This window comes from Sinocyclocheilus anshuiensis, unplaced genomic scaffold (genome assembly GCF_001515605.1).
Source record: "Sinocyclocheilus anshuiensis isolate Anshui unplaced genomic scaffold, SAMN03320099.WGS_v1.1 scaffold212, whole genome shotgun sequence".
Taxonomy (NCBI): Eukaryota; Metazoa; Chordata; class Actinopteri; order Cypriniformes; family Cyprinidae; genus Sinocyclocheilus; species Sinocyclocheilus anshuiensis.
The window spans coordinates 35,946-55,976 of NW_015558566.1; the positions used below are offsets into that span (position 1 = coordinate 35,946).

At 40.9% G+C, this 20,031-nt stretch overlaps 1 protein-coding gene across 2 annotated transcripts in view; it reads right to left on the reverse strand.

Moving 5' to 3' along the window:
- Positions 1–20,031, reverse strand: part of LOC107679494 (syntaxin-binding protein 5-like) — a 92,046-nt gene that overhangs the window by 10,471 nt on the left and 61,544 nt on the right. For both annotated transcript variants that reach the window (XM_016475055.1, XM_016475054.1), the window contains exons 8-19: positions 17,271–17,394; positions 15,911–15,989; positions 15,291–15,445; positions 13,236–13,308; positions 12,977–13,124; positions 12,234–12,301; positions 11,735–11,775; positions 5,325–5,545; positions 4,089–4,273; positions 3,174–3,299; positions 2,221–2,372; positions 1,632–1,694 (exon numbers count right to left, since the gene is read on the reverse strand). In XM_016475055.1, coding sequence (XP_016330541.1) covers positions 1,632–1,694; positions 2,221–2,372; positions 3,174–3,299; positions 4,089–4,273; positions 5,325–5,545; positions 11,735–11,775; positions 12,234–12,301; positions 12,977–13,124; positions 13,236–13,308; positions 15,291–15,445; positions 15,911–15,989; positions 17,271–17,394 — 1,435 coding nt within the window. The remainder of the gene's footprint in view (positions 1–1,631; positions 1,695–2,220; positions 2,373–3,173; positions 3,300–4,088; positions 4,274–5,324; positions 5,546–11,734; positions 11,776–12,233; positions 12,302–12,976; positions 13,125–13,235; positions 13,309–15,290; positions 15,446–15,910; positions 15,990–17,270; positions 17,395–20,031) is intronic.

The following is a 20,031-nucleotide window of genomic DNA, read 5'->3' on the forward strand; positions in this document are numbered from 1 at the left end:
GAAAGTGTTATTTGCATAATATGAATCTAAAACATAAAAGTAAAACCTCTATGTGACACATCTTTGATTAAATATTTGGTTACACAATTCTGTGACTATCTGAAAGCAATCAATACCTCATTAACCACAGTCTAAAAGCACTCTCAACTAAGAGTGCTGTGTTTTACAGTGCATTTACAAGCTTTGGTTGTCTAGTAAATTTAGATTTAATGTGTCCTTTCCACCCACAAAAACAGCTGTGTCTTGCTCAGAGTCTAAGCAGTTGCTACATTTTCGACTCTTTTGCACATATCATTTCAGAAACTACTTCCTAACAATTCATCCCGTGTGGTCTTTATGATTGCTGTGGATGTTTACTTTAGCAAACGCTTTGAAACAGAGACAGTTTTGCTGAAGGGCACAATGGTGCTGCTCCTCAGGTCATGAATCACCCCTTCAGGGGTTTGAACCTATGACTTGCTTCTAGCCCAGATGTTTAACTACTATTCTCCCATCAGGCGCCAGCAACTTGTCACAATGTCAGTCAGCATTACCATTCATCACACTGCCAGCCATCATCAGTCATCTGTGACCTTTGTGAACTTTTGTTCTCCTCCACTGACACATGCACAAAGTTTTAGGATGTTACGTAAGGTGCGCCCTGTTAACACTGCCAATGATTTCCAGCAAAGGGCTTGTTTAATACTGAGAGAATAACAAAATAAATCCACACATGTGTATGCTTGATTTTTGGTGTAATATGGATTAATTAGTAATGAATCTTAAAGGAATCACTCAAAAATCATTATGTACTTTATGTTTATGTTGTTTTTCAGATCTGTCTAGTGTGTAAACATATAATACAGACTGGTTTTGTGAATGGGATCAATTAGGTTAATGAAAACTCATGAAGGGATGTCAAGATTTTCAGTAAATAATTTCAATGTTGGTTTGAACCCCGCACAAAACTACTGTAAGGCTTCAGAAGACCTGACATACACTACTGTTCAAAAGGTTAAAGTGTCAATTTTAATATTTAAAAATATCATAAGCATGGCTGTATTTATTTGATAAAAAAATAAAACGGTCATTTTGTGAAATATTGTTAAAATTTTAAATAACCGTTTTCTATTTTAATATATTTAAAAATACAATTATTGAGATGGCAAAGCTGAATTTTCAGCAGCCATTACTTCAGTCTTCAATGTCACATGACCCTTTAAGAATAATTCTAATATGCCTATTTGATGCTAAAGTAACATTTCTTATTATTGTCATCTGAAAACAGAAATCTTTTGTAACAATGTAACTGTCACTTTTGATCAATTTAATGCATCCTTGCTGAAAAAAAGTATTAATTCTCGCTGACCCCAAACTTTTGAACAGCAGTGTACGGTTGTAGTTCTTTTCCAAGAAGAAATGTAGTCAATACAGGTTTGAAACAACATGACAATGAGTAAATAATGACAGAATTTTCATTTTTAGGTGAACTATCCCTTTAGTCCTGTGCCGAGGAAACGGTTGAAATGCTAAAATGCCCCCCTGTGGAGCTCATAACATCTGTGTTTCAGCAGACTCCAGTGTCAGGACTGATCGGTATGATGGTGGCAGGAGGCAGTATGGATTGTGTCATGCTCTGAGGGGTGTTTTACCTGAGGTGGGGGATTTGCAGCGATCCTCTGAGGTGGCTGAGCCCTCGTTAATGTCACAAAGCCCTGTAGAGAGAAGGAGAAACATGATTGTCACACTATGGAAAACGTGTAAAGTGTGCTAGTATCCGCTACCTTGTGTAAAAGTAGTCTAAGATGTATTTTAGACAGTACAATTGCCTATACTCTTTAGTGTGAGGTGCAGTGTGTAGCCTTTGCTCTGATCTCGGAGTTGAGAGGCAGATGGGCAGACAGGAGCTGAACCCAGCTGCTCTGATCAGCACTCTCCCTTGCGCATATCCGACAGATCCCAGCCCCCAGCTAAATATCACTCATTACCCCCGACACAAACACACACATACACACCAGATAATCTAACAAGCAATCCATTGCCAAGTCCCAGCAATCATCTCTTCCTTACTAGCATGTGTTTAGATGCAATTGTGCCATCCACCAGCAGGGGTCACACTGCTGTATTCCCTCACTGCACAGCTGCATGTCCTGCCAATGGTGTTGTTAAAAGGCTCACTGTGTTCATATATATGTGCTCTGTCTATTACAGATGAAAACCATGTTTGTGTGCATATCAGACCTCCAGAAGGCTGTCGGCTCTTGCGGGGAGATCGCAGTTGTCTCTGATACGGATCATTAGAGCTGTACAATTCCACAGTTCCCAGATTCAACAGAACAGTCTTCTGTAAGTAATCCACTACTGCCAGACCATTGCTATTGCCAAACACCACCCTATGTTACACACAAACATAAAAGACAGCAAGTGCTTTTGTCATCAAAGTGTTGTGGGTTTAGTGCTGGTATAGTGATTATTTAATCAAATTAATATAATTTACGCACACAATCATTTATCATTTATACACACATTCAAACGTTTGATGCATTAAAGGATGCATTAAAATGATCAAAAGTGACAGTAAAGCCATTTTATTCTATCCACTTATTCTATATTACTTTCTATTTTGAATTCTGTTCTTCAAAGTGAATCCTGGGGGGGGAAATGGTTTATACTGGTATGGGAATACTTTAATAATAAGAAAAAATTGTACGAGTGCCAAATCAGCATATTAGAATGATTTATGAAGAATCATGTGACACTGAAAATTGGAGTAACAGTGATGCTGAAAATTCAGCATTACACCAATAAATTTTTTTTTAAAGGTATTTTTAATTGTAATACTATTTCACATTATTATTGTTTAACTGTATTTTTGATCAAATAAATGCACCGATGGTAAGCATTAGTGACTTCCTTCAAAAGCGTTACAAAATACAGACCCCAAACTTTGAAGGATTGTGTATGCCAAGTTTTAAAAAGCCTTATGATAATTTTGTGTGAGGAACAAACCAACATAGTTCATTGAAAATCTTGATATATATTTAAATTTATGTTAATATTTTAAAATATTTTAATATAATAAAAGAACAAAGCAAATATTGTCCTTTCATAAACATTTATGACAGTCTGCAGCATTTGCTGAGCCACCTCATGAAACAATGTAAAACAAGTCTTCAAATCTTCAGGTAACTCACAAGCCATAGCTGGAGTTGATGGTCAAGCTGCTGATCTGCTGGGGCGGCTCTCCACTGACCCACACCAGCTGTACCACCAGCTCCACCTGATACCCTGGAGACTGCTTCAGAGGACTGCTGCGCACCCTGAGGGAATGACAGAGAGAGGACATGGGTTATACACAGTCCATGCCAAAAAAAAATTTACAACATTTACTCTATAATATCATATATTACATACTGAGGATGGGCATGAGTACCCAAGCACTTGAAAGTGTCATGTTTAATCACAAAAACTAGCAAAATCTAGTAACAGCTATACAAAGATGTGCCAAAAAGGGGCCTCACAGTGCAACTTTGTTGTCTGATTTGTCAGACAACAATTTGCGTCAATACTGTGAACACTAACTTTCAGTCAGTGGCAACTACATCCCTCAACGCTCTCTTTGGAAACAGCCAGACAGGGCGCAGCTGAATGGAACAGAACACAGAAGTCCTGAAAAGTGTTTGTAAAAGCTGAACTATTTTTAACTTGACACTTAAATTTGGTGCATATTATCTGTTGGGTTCTCACAAATCAAATAAACTGATCATGTGAACTCCTTTGTAAAGACAGATGTTTTCAATCCAGTGAAACACAAGATGCTCTTTGGATCATTTTCAAATCATGCTGGATCACCTGGTCATTAGGTTTAACACAAATTAGTGGAGTTAATATGGGCTGAATGCTGCTGTCAAAGCAAATGGGCAACATACCAAATACTAAAAATACAAAAAAATAAGCCTTTTTTTAATTTTGTAATCAAAATGTTCCACCGATAATATCATTTGCATTGAAAAAAATGTCTAAATTAAATTTAATTAAAATAGAGGCATTAACACGAGTAGCCTTGGACTTTTGGATTCCCTGCTATGTGTATTAAAATACAGAATTACTTGAGGCAGGGTATGTTGTCTCGGATCCCATCTGATGAGTTGCTTCTAGTGGAAGTGTGTGTCTGAGGGGTGGCGGTTTGTGGACTGGGGGAGGTGCTTGGTGTGGGAGGAGCTGGTGTCTGATCTCCTCCTCCTTCTGGAGACTCCAGATCATTCAGCTCATACTGTAACCTGACCTCCAATAACTGTAAAACACACACACATGTACACATGTAATTGACACTATTGTGCTTGAGAACAGATGGGTATGAATCAGCTAAACACACTGAGTTAATTGATCCCCATCGGTGTCGCTATTCTTAATATGAGACACGCTAATTGCTGTGCGTGTCTCTTCCAAGTGAGTGTGAGAGTCACGGGACTGAAGGTGCTAATAGGTTTAATTTGCCCTCATTATACAGAAGTGTGAACGTTCTGTCAGCAGACGATGGTAACACTAATGGTTTTCCCACATTTGCGCTGAGCATGCGCCTCTGTTAACCAACGAGATTCATTCCTGTGCCTGAAATTCACGCGTCTCCAATATGACTGTATTCAAACATTTTATTCATTATTATCCTGTTTATATGAGTCATGTATTAATATGTAAATAAGTTGCATTGATTAAGCTTTAATAAAGCACTATTGCTTAATTGCTTCAGTCTACCACATTATATATTTTCCCACAATAAATCATATGGAAATTCTAATTATTCACGGATATATTTTCTAACAGCATTACCATAAGCGCTCATTTATTTATGGGTCACGGAAGCATCAGTACACAAATGTACAGCTTGCAAAAAACAGGGAGAGGGCAAAATGAATTCAGTATTAATTATTCAAGCTCAATATACAGCTAGATGTGGTGAACATTAATTAAAACGGCTTTGAAAGGCTTAGGGATTTAGTTAAGCATCTGAGTAACAACTGTTCCTCGGATATCCTTAGTTGGCTCTGTAGACGGCACATACACGTACAAATGCACAAACACATTCAAGTTACTGAACAACATCCATTTAATGAACAGATTTTATATTATTATTAATGTTATGAGTCATGGCAGTTGTCAGGAAACTAAAATAACTCGAGACGGGGAATAAGAGAGACTGAGAGTGTCTATAAGGGCAGCATTACTCATTACACTCCAGAAAACAAAGTATTTTTTAAGTCAAGAGCACCTCAATTAAAAAAAAATCTTACATAATTCTTACAAAATAATTCTAACATTAAAAAGTATAAACAACAAATTGTTACCTGCACAACCTCTGTGGTGATTTCTTGTTTGCTGAACCTGTATATGATGACATGGGCAGAGACACCAGCCACACAAAGCATGCGGCTCTCGGGACACCAAGACATCAACTGAATGGCGAATGGGTCCTCATCCACAATCTCTGTGCTGGGTTTCTCCTCCTTACAGCGTGCCTTCTCAAACACCTTAGCTGTCTTCAGCTTGTACAGCACGTGGAGCATTACTGAACACATGGTAAATGGAATTCAAAGGAAAAAGTAAGAGATAATTGTAGTCAACCAGTCATTAACACAAAATTAGATTTCCCCTTCAGGAACTCGAGCTGTGTCAAAACGCTACGGGAACGCCTTCAGCGGGACCACACTCTGAATCACGTTTAATCAGTCCAATGGATGGGCGAGACGTCATGACCAGGAAGCTTAAAAGCATGTGCGGTGGAACCGGTGTCAGCTTTCTGTCATTCAGCAAGCGCTCTGTGTGTGTGTCAGTCGCTATCTGTTTGTGAGTTTTATTTAGTGTTGTTTGTCCACTTGTAAGCTCCATTATGTAAAAGCTTCAGTCAAGAGAAGCTTTTGGGCGAGAGCAGGTAGCGTTCAGGCTGTGTTCCTCCCTGCCCGCGCTATATTCGGGTAGGAACACACACAGTTTGTGTGATGTCTGCTTGGGAGCGAAGCACGCAGAGTCAGCTCTCGAGGGAGCCGACTGCCTTGCTTCGCTCTCAGAAGGCTCTCTTTGAGGAGGGAGCCTTCACTAGCGTTTCCCGTGGTGCTGGTCCCGCTTTCGCCGAGGTGGAGCGGCGGCTGTGCTCATGGGTTTCGCATATGGATCCGGTGGAGGGAATGTAGACGGGCGCGTCCCTATCTACTTCCTTAATTCGCATATGGATCCGGTGGAGGGAATGTAGACGGGCGGGTCCCTATCTTCTTCCTCAACCACCAGATCCGGCGCCCGCTCTCGGGGTTTCGGAAGCCCTCGCTGTGGTCCTTCCTCCCGGGGAGAGGGCGCAACGCTCTGCCTGTCTTTCTCCGAGGAGATTGATACGGAGGGCATCGATGAGCTCGCCAGTTGCACAAGCATCAGTTACACAAGCATATTATGTCTAATATTATAATGAGCAGCATTAATGGGGAGCAGAGCTCGCGCAGTCGGCTCTCGGGGGGCTGATTGTGCTTTTCCCACTGTTAAGCACTCCACTCTCGCCGGGCACGCTCCAAGGAGTGTGTGTCCGTGCCTGTGATCTTGCGATTCTAGTCCCGCTGCTGCTGAGGCACGGCGGCGGCTGAGATCGCGGGGATCGTACATGATCTGGCGGACGGGTTGGAGACGGCTCTTCCTATCTCCACCCGCGTTCCCTAGATCTAGAGCTTGTTCTCGAGGCTCGGAAGCCCGCGCTGCGGTTTCTTCCCCCTCTGAGTGAGAGCTTGCTGCTGCAGCTACCTTTCTCTGAGGAGATTGATATTGTTTGTGTGACTGAGCGTATTACATCATTTTCGGTTTTTGATGTGAATCTTATCACACCAGACTGTGTTTACTCATCTGGTTGTTTGACTGCATTTAATTCTAAGGAATAAAATGAAGTATTTATCTGACTATGAGTAGTTAGATATTCGAGTGAGAGCACGTGTTTACCTCTCTTCCTCCGAGGAGGTTGAGGCGGTCAGCAGGGCTGCTGGGCGGGAGCAGTCCCAACCTACCGTGTTCCAGCTCCTCATTCTGGGGGCGTCACTTCTCGTACTCCGCAAAGTCTAGAGTCAGAGGGGCGCTCCTAGGCCGAAGGCTTCTAGCGGAAGTCGGTTCTGCGGACCGTCATTCTCGCTGGATAGTCTTTGTCTAAAACGTCCTGACGCCTAAGGCCTAGGACTTCTGAGGGCCAGCTCCCTCTGGGGAAGAGTGGTGTACATCGCATTACACGGTGTCCGTCTCTCTTCAGTGCCCTCAGGAGATCGGTCTGCCAACCCTGCCGGTGCTCCAGGGCACAGCGGTCTCCGGTGAGCACTTCTCTCAGTTACCGCCCAGAATCGTAGCGGTGCTAAGAGGCTCGCTACCTCTACGGAGGTCTCTAGAGCAGCTTGTACGGCCATCCCCTGCCGGTCCACCACTTCAGGGCACCGAGCTAGCCACTCTGGTTACACCAGAGGTCAGTCTCGAGAGACTGATTCCCTTAGTAGACTATTTGGCAGTGTGGGAACTACTGCCAAATATGTCTCAGTGGGTCCTGCACACTGCAGAGAGAGGCTACAGAATCCAGCGTGGTTCTCTTCCGCCTCAGTTCAACGGGGTGATTCCCACTCTGGTGGGGACCCGAGCAGGCTCTGGTAATGGAACAAGAAGTAAACACTCTCTTGAGGAAGGAGGCCATCAAGGTGGTCCCTCCTCTCGACAGAGAGTCCAGGTTCTACAGCCGGTACTTCATCGTTCCAGAAAAGGATGGAGGGTTGCGCTTCGAGAGGCCTCCTCTCGCTTTAGAGAGTCATTATGTTGAGCCTTTTTTCAGCGAGTGTCGTCAGGCCTCCTCTCGCTACAGAGGGTTTCTGAGGCCTCCGCTCGCCAGAGCTCCGCTAGGACAGTCTGAGCATAAGCTAGCGTGGGGTGTAGAGGCCTCTTCTCACTTTAGAGAGTCATTATGCTGAGGCCTCCACTCCTAGAGCTCGGCCCATCTCCATCCTTCCCCATCACAGGAACTTCCTGAGGTTGGCTTTCGGGGGCAAAAATCCTACCAATATCGGGTTCTTCCCTTTGGTCTTGCACTCTCACCCCGCACTTTCACGAAGTGTGTGGATGCTGCTCTGGCTCCTCTGTGACTCAAGGGCATCTGCATACTCAACCACATCTACGATTGGTTGATATTAGCTCAATCTGAGCAGAGGGCGGTTCGGCATTGAGATGTCATTCTCGCTCACATGAAAGAGCTGGGGTTAAGACTTAACGCCGAGAAAAGTGTGCTTTCTCCATTACAGAGAACCACTTATCTGGGCGTGGTGTGGAATGCGACCACGATGCAAGCACGTTTGTCCCCTGTTCGGATCGAGTCGATCCTCACTGCAGTCGCGAGAGTGAGAGAAGGCCTGTCACTCACTGTCAAGCAGTTCAAAAACTGCTGGGTCTGATGGCAGCTGCATCCAACGTGATATCTCTTGGCCTGCTGTACATGAGACCCCTACAGTGGTGGCTCAAGACCAAGGGGTTCTCCCCGAGGGGAAACCCGCTTTGCATGCTCAAGGTCAAGCAGCAATGCCTACATGCCTTAGACATGTGGAGGAAACCTTGGTTCTTGGCTCAGGGCTCGGTGCTGGGAGCTCCTTGTCGCCGCATAATGCTAGCGACGGACGCATCCCTCACGGTCATGAGTGGCCGCTCAGCCCACGGTCTGTGGAGCGGCCGCCATCTCACATGGCACTTCAACTGCCTGGAGATGCTGGCCGTGTTTCTAGCATTGAAACACTTTCTCCCAGACCTAAGAGGTCGCCATGTGTTGGTGCGCACCGACGACACAGCGGCAATCTCTTATATCAACCACCAGGGAGGTCTGCGTTCGTGCCCCCTTTACAGGCAGGTGCACCAGATCCTTGTGTGGTCTCAGGGCAAACTCCTCTCACTGAGAGCAGTTCACATTCCTGGGCTTTTCATTATGGAAGCAGACATCCAGTCGAGGCAGTGGCCGAGGCCCGAGGTACAAAGAGTTTTTGGCCAGGCTCAGGTAGACCTGTTCGTGACTCAAGAGACATTGCACTCTCCCTTCTGATACTCTCTGATTCATCCAGCTCCACGGGGGCTGGATGCCATGGTACAGACGTGGCCGAGGCTTCGTCTGTACGCCTTTCTGCTGTAGCCCCGCTCTGGCCGGGCCAAGTATGGTTCTTGGACCTGATTTCCTCTCCATGTGAGATTCCCGTCAGGAGGGACCTCCTCTCACAGGCGGAGGGCACGATATTCCACCCCCGCCCGGAGCTGTGGAAGTTACTCGTAGCTTCCGGTCTCTCAATCAAGGTTGTTGAGACCATCCTCAACACGAGGAAATGGTATGCCTTGAAGTGGAAATGTCCCCGCCTACTTTGTCAGGTGCCTACCTGCTTTCTGCGCCACTCCTGGCTCCGTTCTCTCGCTTTAGCTGAGCTCTTCCACACTAGGCAGGGATTTGTAAGTCTGGCGGCATGGGCATTCTCATTCCCGTAGCGTTTCAACGCAGCTCGAGTTCCTGAAGGGGAACGTCTCGGGTTACGCATGTAACCATGGTTCCCCTAAGGGAACGAGACGCTGCGTCTCAGTGCCATACTTCCGGCATCCCTGCGAGTGCTTGCTTCATTCCTAGAAGCTGACGCCGGTTCCACCGCACGTGCTTTTAAGCTTCCTGGTCGTTACGTCACCCCGCCCGTGACGTCTCGCCCATCCATTGGACTGATTACACATGGCGTGTGATTACACATTACAAGGCGTTCCCGTAGCGTTTCGACACAGCAACTCGTTCCCTTCAGGGAACCATGGTTACATGCATAACCCGAGACGATTTTTGTGATACTGTCATCTAACATCACAATAATGTTAAGAAAGTTAATCTTAAAAACATTAAATTGCTTTAAAAAACATTGTTAAAATGTAGTCTTATGCAAATCTCAAAATAAATATCCATTTTCATACTGTACACTATAATGTTGTGATGTCTAAATTCACCTGTGCCATTTAAAATTGATTTTACTTTTTGTGTGTTTTATTTTGCATTTATTTAATCAAACTAGCACTACATTTAAAAATGGCAATTTACTGTTGATCAGCCAAGAACAAGAAAATAATTACTGTCTTAATGGTTTCAGACAGAACTTTAATATTGATGCATCCTTATGTTGTATTAATTTGAAGAGGTTTATTTTGCATATTCATTTTGCATATTACCAGCTGACTGTACATTATCTGTTTTATTACACAACTACTTCTCATATCAATAAATGAATTAATAAATAAAGGACACAAACTAATTTGAACTTAAATTATTTTAGACATGAATCTAACACACTTTAACAGGAAATAGGTTGCTTTGGACAATAAAAAAGACCACAAAATGCTGTGAATAAACAAATCAGAATCTAGCATTCCAAAGAACAAAGTCATATAACTTCTAGATTTGTACAATTAATGTTTTAGAGGATTAAATGAATGATGGGAAGTGTTTCAATGGCATCAAATGCATAAATGTGTTTTGTCCAATTTTTGAGGGCCTCTAATCCACTGATTCCAATTGTTCAGTTCAGCCAAAGCAAAAAAATATTAAATGGCATAAGATTAGCCACTCTGTCTTAGCAGGATTAAAAAGTCCTGTCTAATTAGCTTTATATTTCATTGGTGAACAAAATGAGGCCCACTTTGGTTTTAAATTATCTTACCACTAAGAAAACCCATTTGAATGTTAAACAAGCACTTGTGTGAGGGGTTTACAACCTTTGTGGTATTTTTAATATTGCAATATGTCCTTTAGCACCGACAGGAGGTACAGGAACAGTGGAAACTGTAGTCTGTCAAGCTCACAGTTTAAGCAAGGTCAAATGGCATACAGGTAACACTCTCACCACGCTGGTCTCTCTCAGCGGTGCACAAGGTCAGAAAAAGCCTGTGGGATCTGGGGAATTTTTTGTGTGTGACATTATAAGGTCAGTCTCCAGTTGGGTCATAAATCATGTAAAATTATTATGTCTGAAGTCAAGTTATACTCCAACAGTGGTCAGCAGAATCCAGTTATTAATTAGATATTTAAGAGTGTTAGTCAAATGTGATTGTAACTGTAGCCAAAGTCCCTTTCAAAGAAAATCAGTTCAACTGATTTGTAATGCCTCCGGGCAGCAATTTCAGGCATGCAACACCAACTCTACTTGAATGGGGAATATCATAATCTCAAAAAACTGCTTTACCAAACTCACATTTAAATAACGTATTTCAAAATAGCAATAACATCTGACATAAACTGACCCATAAATGCTGTTCTCAAATTGCTCACATTGAGTGAAAAAAAGCATGTATTTTGGGTTGGTAAAGCCAATGGGCATGTGCAGTCAGTAAACTGACTCTTTCCATAGGCACCAGAGCTTACTAATTCCGCTATGTTGAGTGTTGCACTTGCCATTCACAGTAATATGATTAAACCACTTTGGTCTACAGTGTTTGCTGTCACCAAACTAGCAGTGCATGTCACTAGCAATACCAAGGTCATGGGTTCATGTCCGAAGGATGACAAAAATCTGATATAAAACTTTTGTTTTTAGATAAATGTGTCTGTCGAATTCAATATGAAATTCAAATGTGTTTGAAGCAAGTTTATGAGATTTGAAAAACTATTATACCGCACACATTGTGGTAAATAGAACTATTATACCGCACACAAGTCGTAAATAAGGTGAATGTGAAGTCAGAAAGGCTCGGTACTCACTTGCTGAAGCATCCCAGAACTTCACTGAACCATCTGCATGCCTGCAAGAAGAGCAGAGAATCTTTTATTTTAACTGTCTCATACATTTTCATACACAAACCTACATAAACTCACTGCCACTTTCCCAATACCACATGTACTCAAACAAACCACAGAGGTAAGCTAAGTTGCTATGTCAGATAAAAGCTAGTCAAGAGATGAGAGGAAGTGCTCTTCCCACTGCTGTCAAACCCACTAAAAAAGCTTCTGTCATCCCATGGGCGGTACATCAGAAAATGCGTACTTTTTTGTCATACTTCCCTTTCGCTACCATCTTGTCCTGCTCATTACCCTCTCTTCTGCACTCCTCCTCCCTCTTCTTATACCCTGCCTTCTTCTTTTACTCCATTTAAGTCTTTTTTTGCCATTTCTGCCATTTCAGCAGAACTACGAATGGCAAGAGAGAACAGAGCATACACACACATTCACTCGCTCACACACAAGCGCACACTGCTCTTACCCAGTTATTATTATTTCAGGGTAGCTTTGTGTGCCCAAGCCCCAGTTTCCGCCACTGATAGGCCATTCCTGTGATGAACAACAGAACCACATAAAAGCACTTAAATCCACGAAAGCAAACCACATAAATCCGACATTTCTCGACATATGAGAATAGAGGAAATTTAGTAGATATTGCCCTAAAGCATGTGAGCATTCCTGGGAAACTTAATAAAACGAAATCGGCCAATTTGTAAGTTTTAGTAAGCATACTCTTAATATAATGACTGTGGCTTGCACTGGCAGCCACAAAACATTTCTGCAACGTGGGTGGAACCTTTATTAAACGACTGGCGAGACTCTATAGGAAAGCATTTCCTCACAAGGCGTGGAAGCTGAAGCAGTTTATTCAAAGCTATTCAGAAGTGCTGTGATTCAAAGTGGGCCGTCTGAGTTAACCTGCTCCCTGTGGGAGACAGACCCAGAACTTACACTCCGCACTCCAGTCTTGGCTGAGAGGTCTTGATTTCTTTCATACCCATAAATACCCCTGTCTGTGTCTCTGACCCACACAGTCTGATGACACAATGTGCTGCAGGGCGGGGGCCTGAAGTCACGCAGGCATAGGGAAACGGCACGATTCACAAGGGACTGTAATCTAGTCACTCAAAAGCCAAGGTGCATGTGTGTAGGCAGGACGTTATAACTTAAAAGACATAATTAACCGATTAGCACCTTTAAATGAGTGTGTGCATGCTGTTGTACCTTTTTGCTGTAGCCCTGTCGTTTCTGGCGAGACCCGACAGAGTAAAGTGCAGGTATGAGGTCCACAGGACAATCGGCTAAGTACTCACAACACGTCACAGGAGACTCATGAATCATCATGGGATAAGGATTTTCAAAGATAGGGTAACTGAAAAACATCAGAGGTCAAAAAAATAAGATTGACACTGTGGTGGAAAAGTGTGATAGCATCAAACATGTTAGACACAAATACGACGCAAATGCTGTGGGTGATAAGTACCCGTTTTGTGCAAGGTCAATAACAACTAAATCCTTTTCGAGGAGGACCACTACAGCATATGGTTCCTGAAAATCTGCAGAGAAATGAAAACAGGATGGGTAAAATCATGAATAAATCGCTACATATTTGAGTTTTTTATATATATATATATATATATATATGTATATATATATATATGCACATATTTTTACAAATACCATTTACGACTACTTATTTTTTTTTTAAGAAATTAATACTTTTAATTGGCAAAGGGAAATTAAATTGACCAAAAGTGACAGTAAAGACATTTATGTTACCAAAAATTTATATTTCAAATAAATGCTGCTCTTTTGAATTTTCTATTTACCAAAGAATCCTAAAAAAAAAAAAGTATCAGTTTCCTCAGAAATATTAAGCTGCAACAGTTACAATCAACAGTTTTCAACATTGATAAATAATAAGATATGTTTCTTTAGCATCAAATCAGCATACTAGACTGATTTCTGAAGGATCACGTGATAATGAAGCCTGGAGTAAAATGTAGCTTTTACATCACAGGAATAAATTGCAAATTAAAATATAATAAAATAGAAAAGAGTTATTTCAAAATTATAATGCTATTTCACAGTACTGTTTTTCATCAAATAAATGCAGCCTTGGTGAAAATAGGACTTGGTAGTATATGAACATGAGAGATGCAAATGGCACCAGTTCTGGCACGAACACTTATTATAAAGTATGTATCATATTTAAGTGGCCTGATATGTTATGACTAGAGACGTCACTGCACAAGTTTGAACCTCCTAAATGTCTCAATAATGAGTCAGAACCAAAGACGTCTCACTTCAAATATAACTTAATCAACATACAGAACCAGGCACTGTTATGCAAGCAGCACTGTAAACACTCTTCCCATTCCTTCCGCATTCTTTGCTGCCTCTCAGTTTGGCTTAATGCAAACTCTAAACAAAACGGTTAAGCATTTAATGCAAATATATGAACACAGCTTTGTTTAGGCAAAAACAACTGCATGATTATCTGTAAAAGCAAGGTGAATCACAAGAAAGAAATCTTGTTTTTAATCCAGCACCATGCACAAGCTAAAAGTATGTGATATGTTATGTAAGGGATAAAGTACAGTCAGCTTGTCATTACCTCAAAATAAACCCCAACACAAATCATGGTGACTAAAATATCGATTCGAGTTGAACTTAATTTATCTTACTCAGCTTTTCACTAAGAAAAAAGTCCATAACATAGAAAACAAGTTTAAAAGAACAGCATTTATGTGAAATAGAAATCTTACAACATTATCAGTATGCTTATTGTCACTTCTTTATTTTAAATGTTATGCATACTTGCATAATAAATGTATTAATTTCTTTCAAAAAAGAAAAAGAAAAAAAAGACCCCAAACTCTTGAACAGTCTTGAACAACTCACGTTTTCCTCTCTTTCGTCTTTATATCAGTAATACTCAAAAGCAATGCTGAAATTTAGCTCAACAGACATTTTAGGGAAAACAAAAATCAGAGTCTGGCCAATAGGAGCATCAAGTATTTCAAAGAGCCCATAATAAGTATACAGGTGCATCTCAATAAATTAGAATGTCGTGGAAAAGTTCATTTATTTCAGTAATTCAACTCAAATATGTTCTCTTTTTCACAGCAAATTATTGACAGACTATTAACAAACTAAAGTCCTATCAGCCTTTGCTACAGCTGCATGCAGAGAGAAAAGAAAACACTTACTATTCATAAATAGCCACCAAAGTGATAAATTATTCAAATGGGTACGGCAATAATAAACGAATGCAGTCAAGACCTGGATGTTATGAATAGAGGGAGCTTTAAAAAAAAGTTATGTAAAATGTAATTACTAGGCAGCAGTTCCACTGGGACAGCTCAAGCTCATCTACAAAGAACATGAAAGAATAGAACAACCCAACAAAACAAAGGTTCAAATGTCAGCAAAAAATGAAAAGAGAGGAAGTGGTATGAGATAAAAAAGACTGAGCACTTATTGCAACAATATTGGACAGAGCAGGTGCTGTTAATGAGTAAATCGACCTACATACCATTAGGATATGGCGTTTCACACAGGGTGAGGAAATCTACAATGGGATAATCCATCTCCAATACTGCCGTGCTCTTTCCATGCATTACTGTCAAGCATGGTCGTCGACCAACAGTGTCATACGACAAACCACCAGAGAAGATCATAAACGGATCCCTGTTCGGAACACAAACATATACCGTACAGTGAGTTTCAAAAGTTGGAGAGTTTGTGCTTGTATTTTTCTCAAATTATATTATTTGCATAACAATCTGAGTGAGAAGCTGAAATTAATGTCTTTTAGAATGCCTTTTCCTTTAACAGTTAAAGTTTGTTTATTTGGTTGTGACCTAGAAATCCTGCAGAATATTAAGTACTTGTTATTTATTTTACATTGTAACTTTTTGCTTACTTCCAGGTTTAAATGAGCTTGAAATAAATTTTTTATTCCATATTTCAATGTGGTCTCAGACTGTTGGACTCCACATTTATTTAAAAACAACATTTCGCTAGAAAAGTTTAACTTATGAACACAATGCTGGTTTAGCAGCTTGACCAGCAAAAACCAGCCTGGACCACCATTCATGATGGTCTAAGATGGTCAGGAAAAACAAAAATGTATTGCTGCATATGTGCACTTACCCTGCTCGTGTGGTCTTGTACTCTACTTTAAGAATGGGTTTGCAAGGCTCTGGCTTTTTTCCATCTTTAGGCTGCTTTCCTGAAACAGAATCAGACTCATTCAGAGCGTTTCCTAACCTCTTTTTCTGGCTCTGTCCCAAACAGTACACTTGGTGTGGACTTGCTAAAGACCCCATTAAATCATCTGACGAGCGTGAAGCCATTCACATATTTCAGATTGAAACAGGAAGTTATCAAAGGGCTGGTCTTTGTTTTTTTCTGTTTTAGCAAACAGGGGGTTTCATATCCAATAGAGTAAAGCCACAAAACTTCCTGTACATTTTCAAAACTTAAAAGACTGAAGTTGTCATTTGGCATTTTAGGAGGAGACTTTACAGCCAACAGTCTATCAAGAATTATGTCACCAAAGAGTAGACAGCTGCAGAGGCTGAGGGTGTCATTTGGAAAAGAGCCTCTCTCTCCCACAGACAGGAAGTACTTTCATAACAAACAGAAATGTTCACTATGAAACATACCAATTTATGTAATTTTCTTCTCCTCCAAAGCAGTTTGTTGAACGACAATCCTTAAAATGGTAACTGTCCCAAAAAAGCTTTGAACTGAAAAGGGTGATTCCAGGATTTCGGTCTTTAGTTGGGCTCAGAAGAATATTTTTGCCTTATGAGCAAATAGCTCAAATACTGCATTTAAATTTAAAGAATTGCGCTGCTATTTATATATTTAAATACACATAAATTAAAATAAGAAAAACTGCATCTGCTTGAAAGAGAAAAATGGAACAGATTAGTCTAAGATTTTTAATATGGCTAAGATAAAAGTCAGCGGGGCTAATTCCTTCCTAAACAGGGCCTACTAATGCCTATGGATTGAAAATACCAAAATTCTGACAATATTTTATGGCTTTTCCCAATTAGTTTCTAAATCTGGCTGTCTGGTGTTCTCCTCTCATGGAGGCATGGTGAGGCTGAAGGGGTTCTTGAATCAAGAGCGGACCGTAGTGGAGTATCTTCAATAGAGCAGGCAAGGACGTGCACCAAAAGGAAGCGCATGACCTCACCTCACTTATCAGACCACAACACAGACAGTCTCCATGGAGGAGCAAAATTAAAATGAAAATTAAAGCTTCACTTGAAATGGAAATCAGGGAAGAGGAGGTGATTGTTTTTAAGCTTCTTTGTGAAGGTGGAGGAGAAAAAATCAAATTACAACCCTGAATTAACAAGTCTTTGAGAGAGGTGTGATACAACCTTGTGAAATAGACATAAGAGCAATTAATTTTGCAACCCTTATCCTGACAAAAAATGAATTTGAAGAAAATGAGTTTGTGTGTTTGAGCCAGAAAAAGAGAAAGATCACTAACCGTGTGGAGTGATTGTCTGTGCGGGCTTGGCTTGGGACTTTATATTCCATATGGTCAGGGTGCCGTCTGAGTGACTACAGATAAACTGCTTCCCCTCGTGGTGCCAGGCCACAGAATGGATCGCCTGTGAGTGAGAATGACAGTTCAAGACAGGAAAAAGAGCAGGAAACAAAGGTTAGCAATGCTTGCATGGGGAGAGGCAACTCAATGGGAGATTTCCTAATAGTAACTCACACCGGTAATGCCCAAGAACATGACCCAGGGGTATACGTCGGGCCTACCCAGGTTGAATCAAGAGGCACGCTGGGATAAGTGATATAAAGAAAGACTGTCTTTCTGGTGTTGAGCATCAATACAATTGCTACAAATAGTAGTACAGTAGTATGAAGCTAGTAGTAGGTCTGTTACACACATTCTGCATCTGTAGCTTCAGTGCAACAACAACAGTAGGATTGCAGCATGCTTTTTAGACTGTCAGTGTTTTTGCTGCGGCTCTATCCAGAAAACATGAGGAGGGGAGTCACGTTTACATCCAAGTGTTATTTCATTTTTTAAAAGTAGCTGATTTTAAAATAATGTTGCTAAGCTATTTTAGTGATTAAGTAGAGTTGATCAAATCTACAATGTTACATTTCCCCTGGCAATATTTCTGGAATCACATAATGTGTCTGATATTTTCTGCCAGCTATTTACAATCAGAACGATTTTTTTTTTTTTAATAGAACAGTCCTTAGCTTAGCTAGCTAAATTATTTAATAACTTTCATATACACTACCAATCTAAAGGCTGGGGTCGGCAATGTTTTTTTTTTTTTTTAAGTCAAGGTTACATTTATTTGATTACAAATTAAGTAAAAACAGTAATATTGTGAAATATTATTACAATTTACTTTTTTTCTATTTTGATGTTTATTATTGATATTTTATTGATTTGTGATGGCAAAGCTGAACTTGTAGCAGCCATTCCTCCAGGCTTCAGTGTCACGTGATCCTTCAGAAATCATAGTATTCTAATTTAGTGCTCAAAAACACTTCATATCATTATCAATGTTGAAAATAGTTGTGAGGCTTAATATTTTTGTGATATTTTGAATTTTTCAGGATTTCTTGATGAATAGAAAGTTTAAAAGAACATCATTTATTTAAAAATTTGGAACATGCTGTATATATTGGAACATAACATACTGGAACGTATGTTAACCTTCCCATAATTCCTTTGTTGCACATCAGCAGCTTTGTTTCTTTATATAGCTTAGTTTTGTACTGTTGTTGTATTGACTGAAGGCTTTGGCAATACTATGGGGAAAACAGTCAGGCCAATATAGCACAATGAATGGAACAGAATTGAATCAAGGGGAAGAGAAAGAGAGAGTGCACAGCATGAGACTGATGTATCGAGAGAAAAGGGAGCCAGTGAAAGCACAAAGAAGGCTGAAAGAGAGTTCTCATTATTTTCTAATTAAGCGCAGTCTCCTCTTGTGCAGCCACAACCCGCCTCTTCAGTCCAAAAATATTGCTGCCACTGCCCTCACACACACAAAACACATCATTCCTGCAGTGAACATCAAGCCATCCGGAACAAGGTCAGCTGGCCATCTTCTCCAAAAATGACTACTGTTACAGCAAGTGCTTGTTATCAATATTACTGTTGCTCATATTGACAGTTAGGGAATTGAACAATCCATTTTGTTCCAATCCACTATCACTTTTCAAAGTGATTGAAAATAAAATGGTCAGGAAAAAAATTCTCATACACTGAGGAAGCAACCTGAGCCATAACTAGAAACCAGAATATCTCTTTTGACTTGGGACAGTAAGCAATACCCTAGCAACAACTCTAATCACCCTAGCAACCACACAGCAATGACATCACAAAAAATATATAACATACATGAAATTACCCTGCACTTATAACAAACATGAAATTACCCGCAGCAGACGGTGCTGATAGCTTAGCAAGCAGCACACCGACATATAATGCTGTTACGTTACGGGCGTCCAGAGTTTGAATCCCGGCTCGAGGACCTTTCCTGATCCTGCCCCCTCTCTTTCTCCCACTTCACTTCTTGCCTGCTCTACACTGTCCTATCTTTATAAAGACAAAAAAAATGGCCAAAAAAATTACCTTTAGGAGATCTATACAGGTGGAGCTGGGGAAGGTGAAGGGTTTCTGCAAGCACTCTGCAAACTGCTACAGAAAACACTGGTCAAGTATTTGAATATTAAGCAGCAAGCTCATTGGCTGCTGATGCAACAGAAACCAATCAGCTGCACAATGTAGGTATATGTGATTACTGGCAGATTGGGTTGAGGCCAATCTAGATCTGTTTTTATGACAGAACTTTGTATAGATGCAAGGAAAAATTTAGTTTATTATTTATATCTCACTCTATATCTCACACAAAAATTATTAAATGAAAGAGAAGGAGAGGGGAAAGGAAGATGGAGAAAGCAAGATTATTAAAATCTCTATTAAACAGAAACTGCTTGTCCATACAGTACGCCCTTTATGCTACTTGCACTGATCCTTTCCTTATCCTTATTTCAGAATTTCCATCCATCTATAACAGCATAGCTCCTTACCGCCTCAGTGCTAATTCTGCTGCTCATTGCACCTCAGTGACCCCTTCAGCACTAATAGCTTTCCATGATCTGATATGATGTTAATTCTGCTGTCTATTGCACTTCTGTGACCCCTTCAAAGATAAAAAAGTTCCCAGGCAACATCTGCATAACTAAAGACAGTCTGATCAACCTGTCTG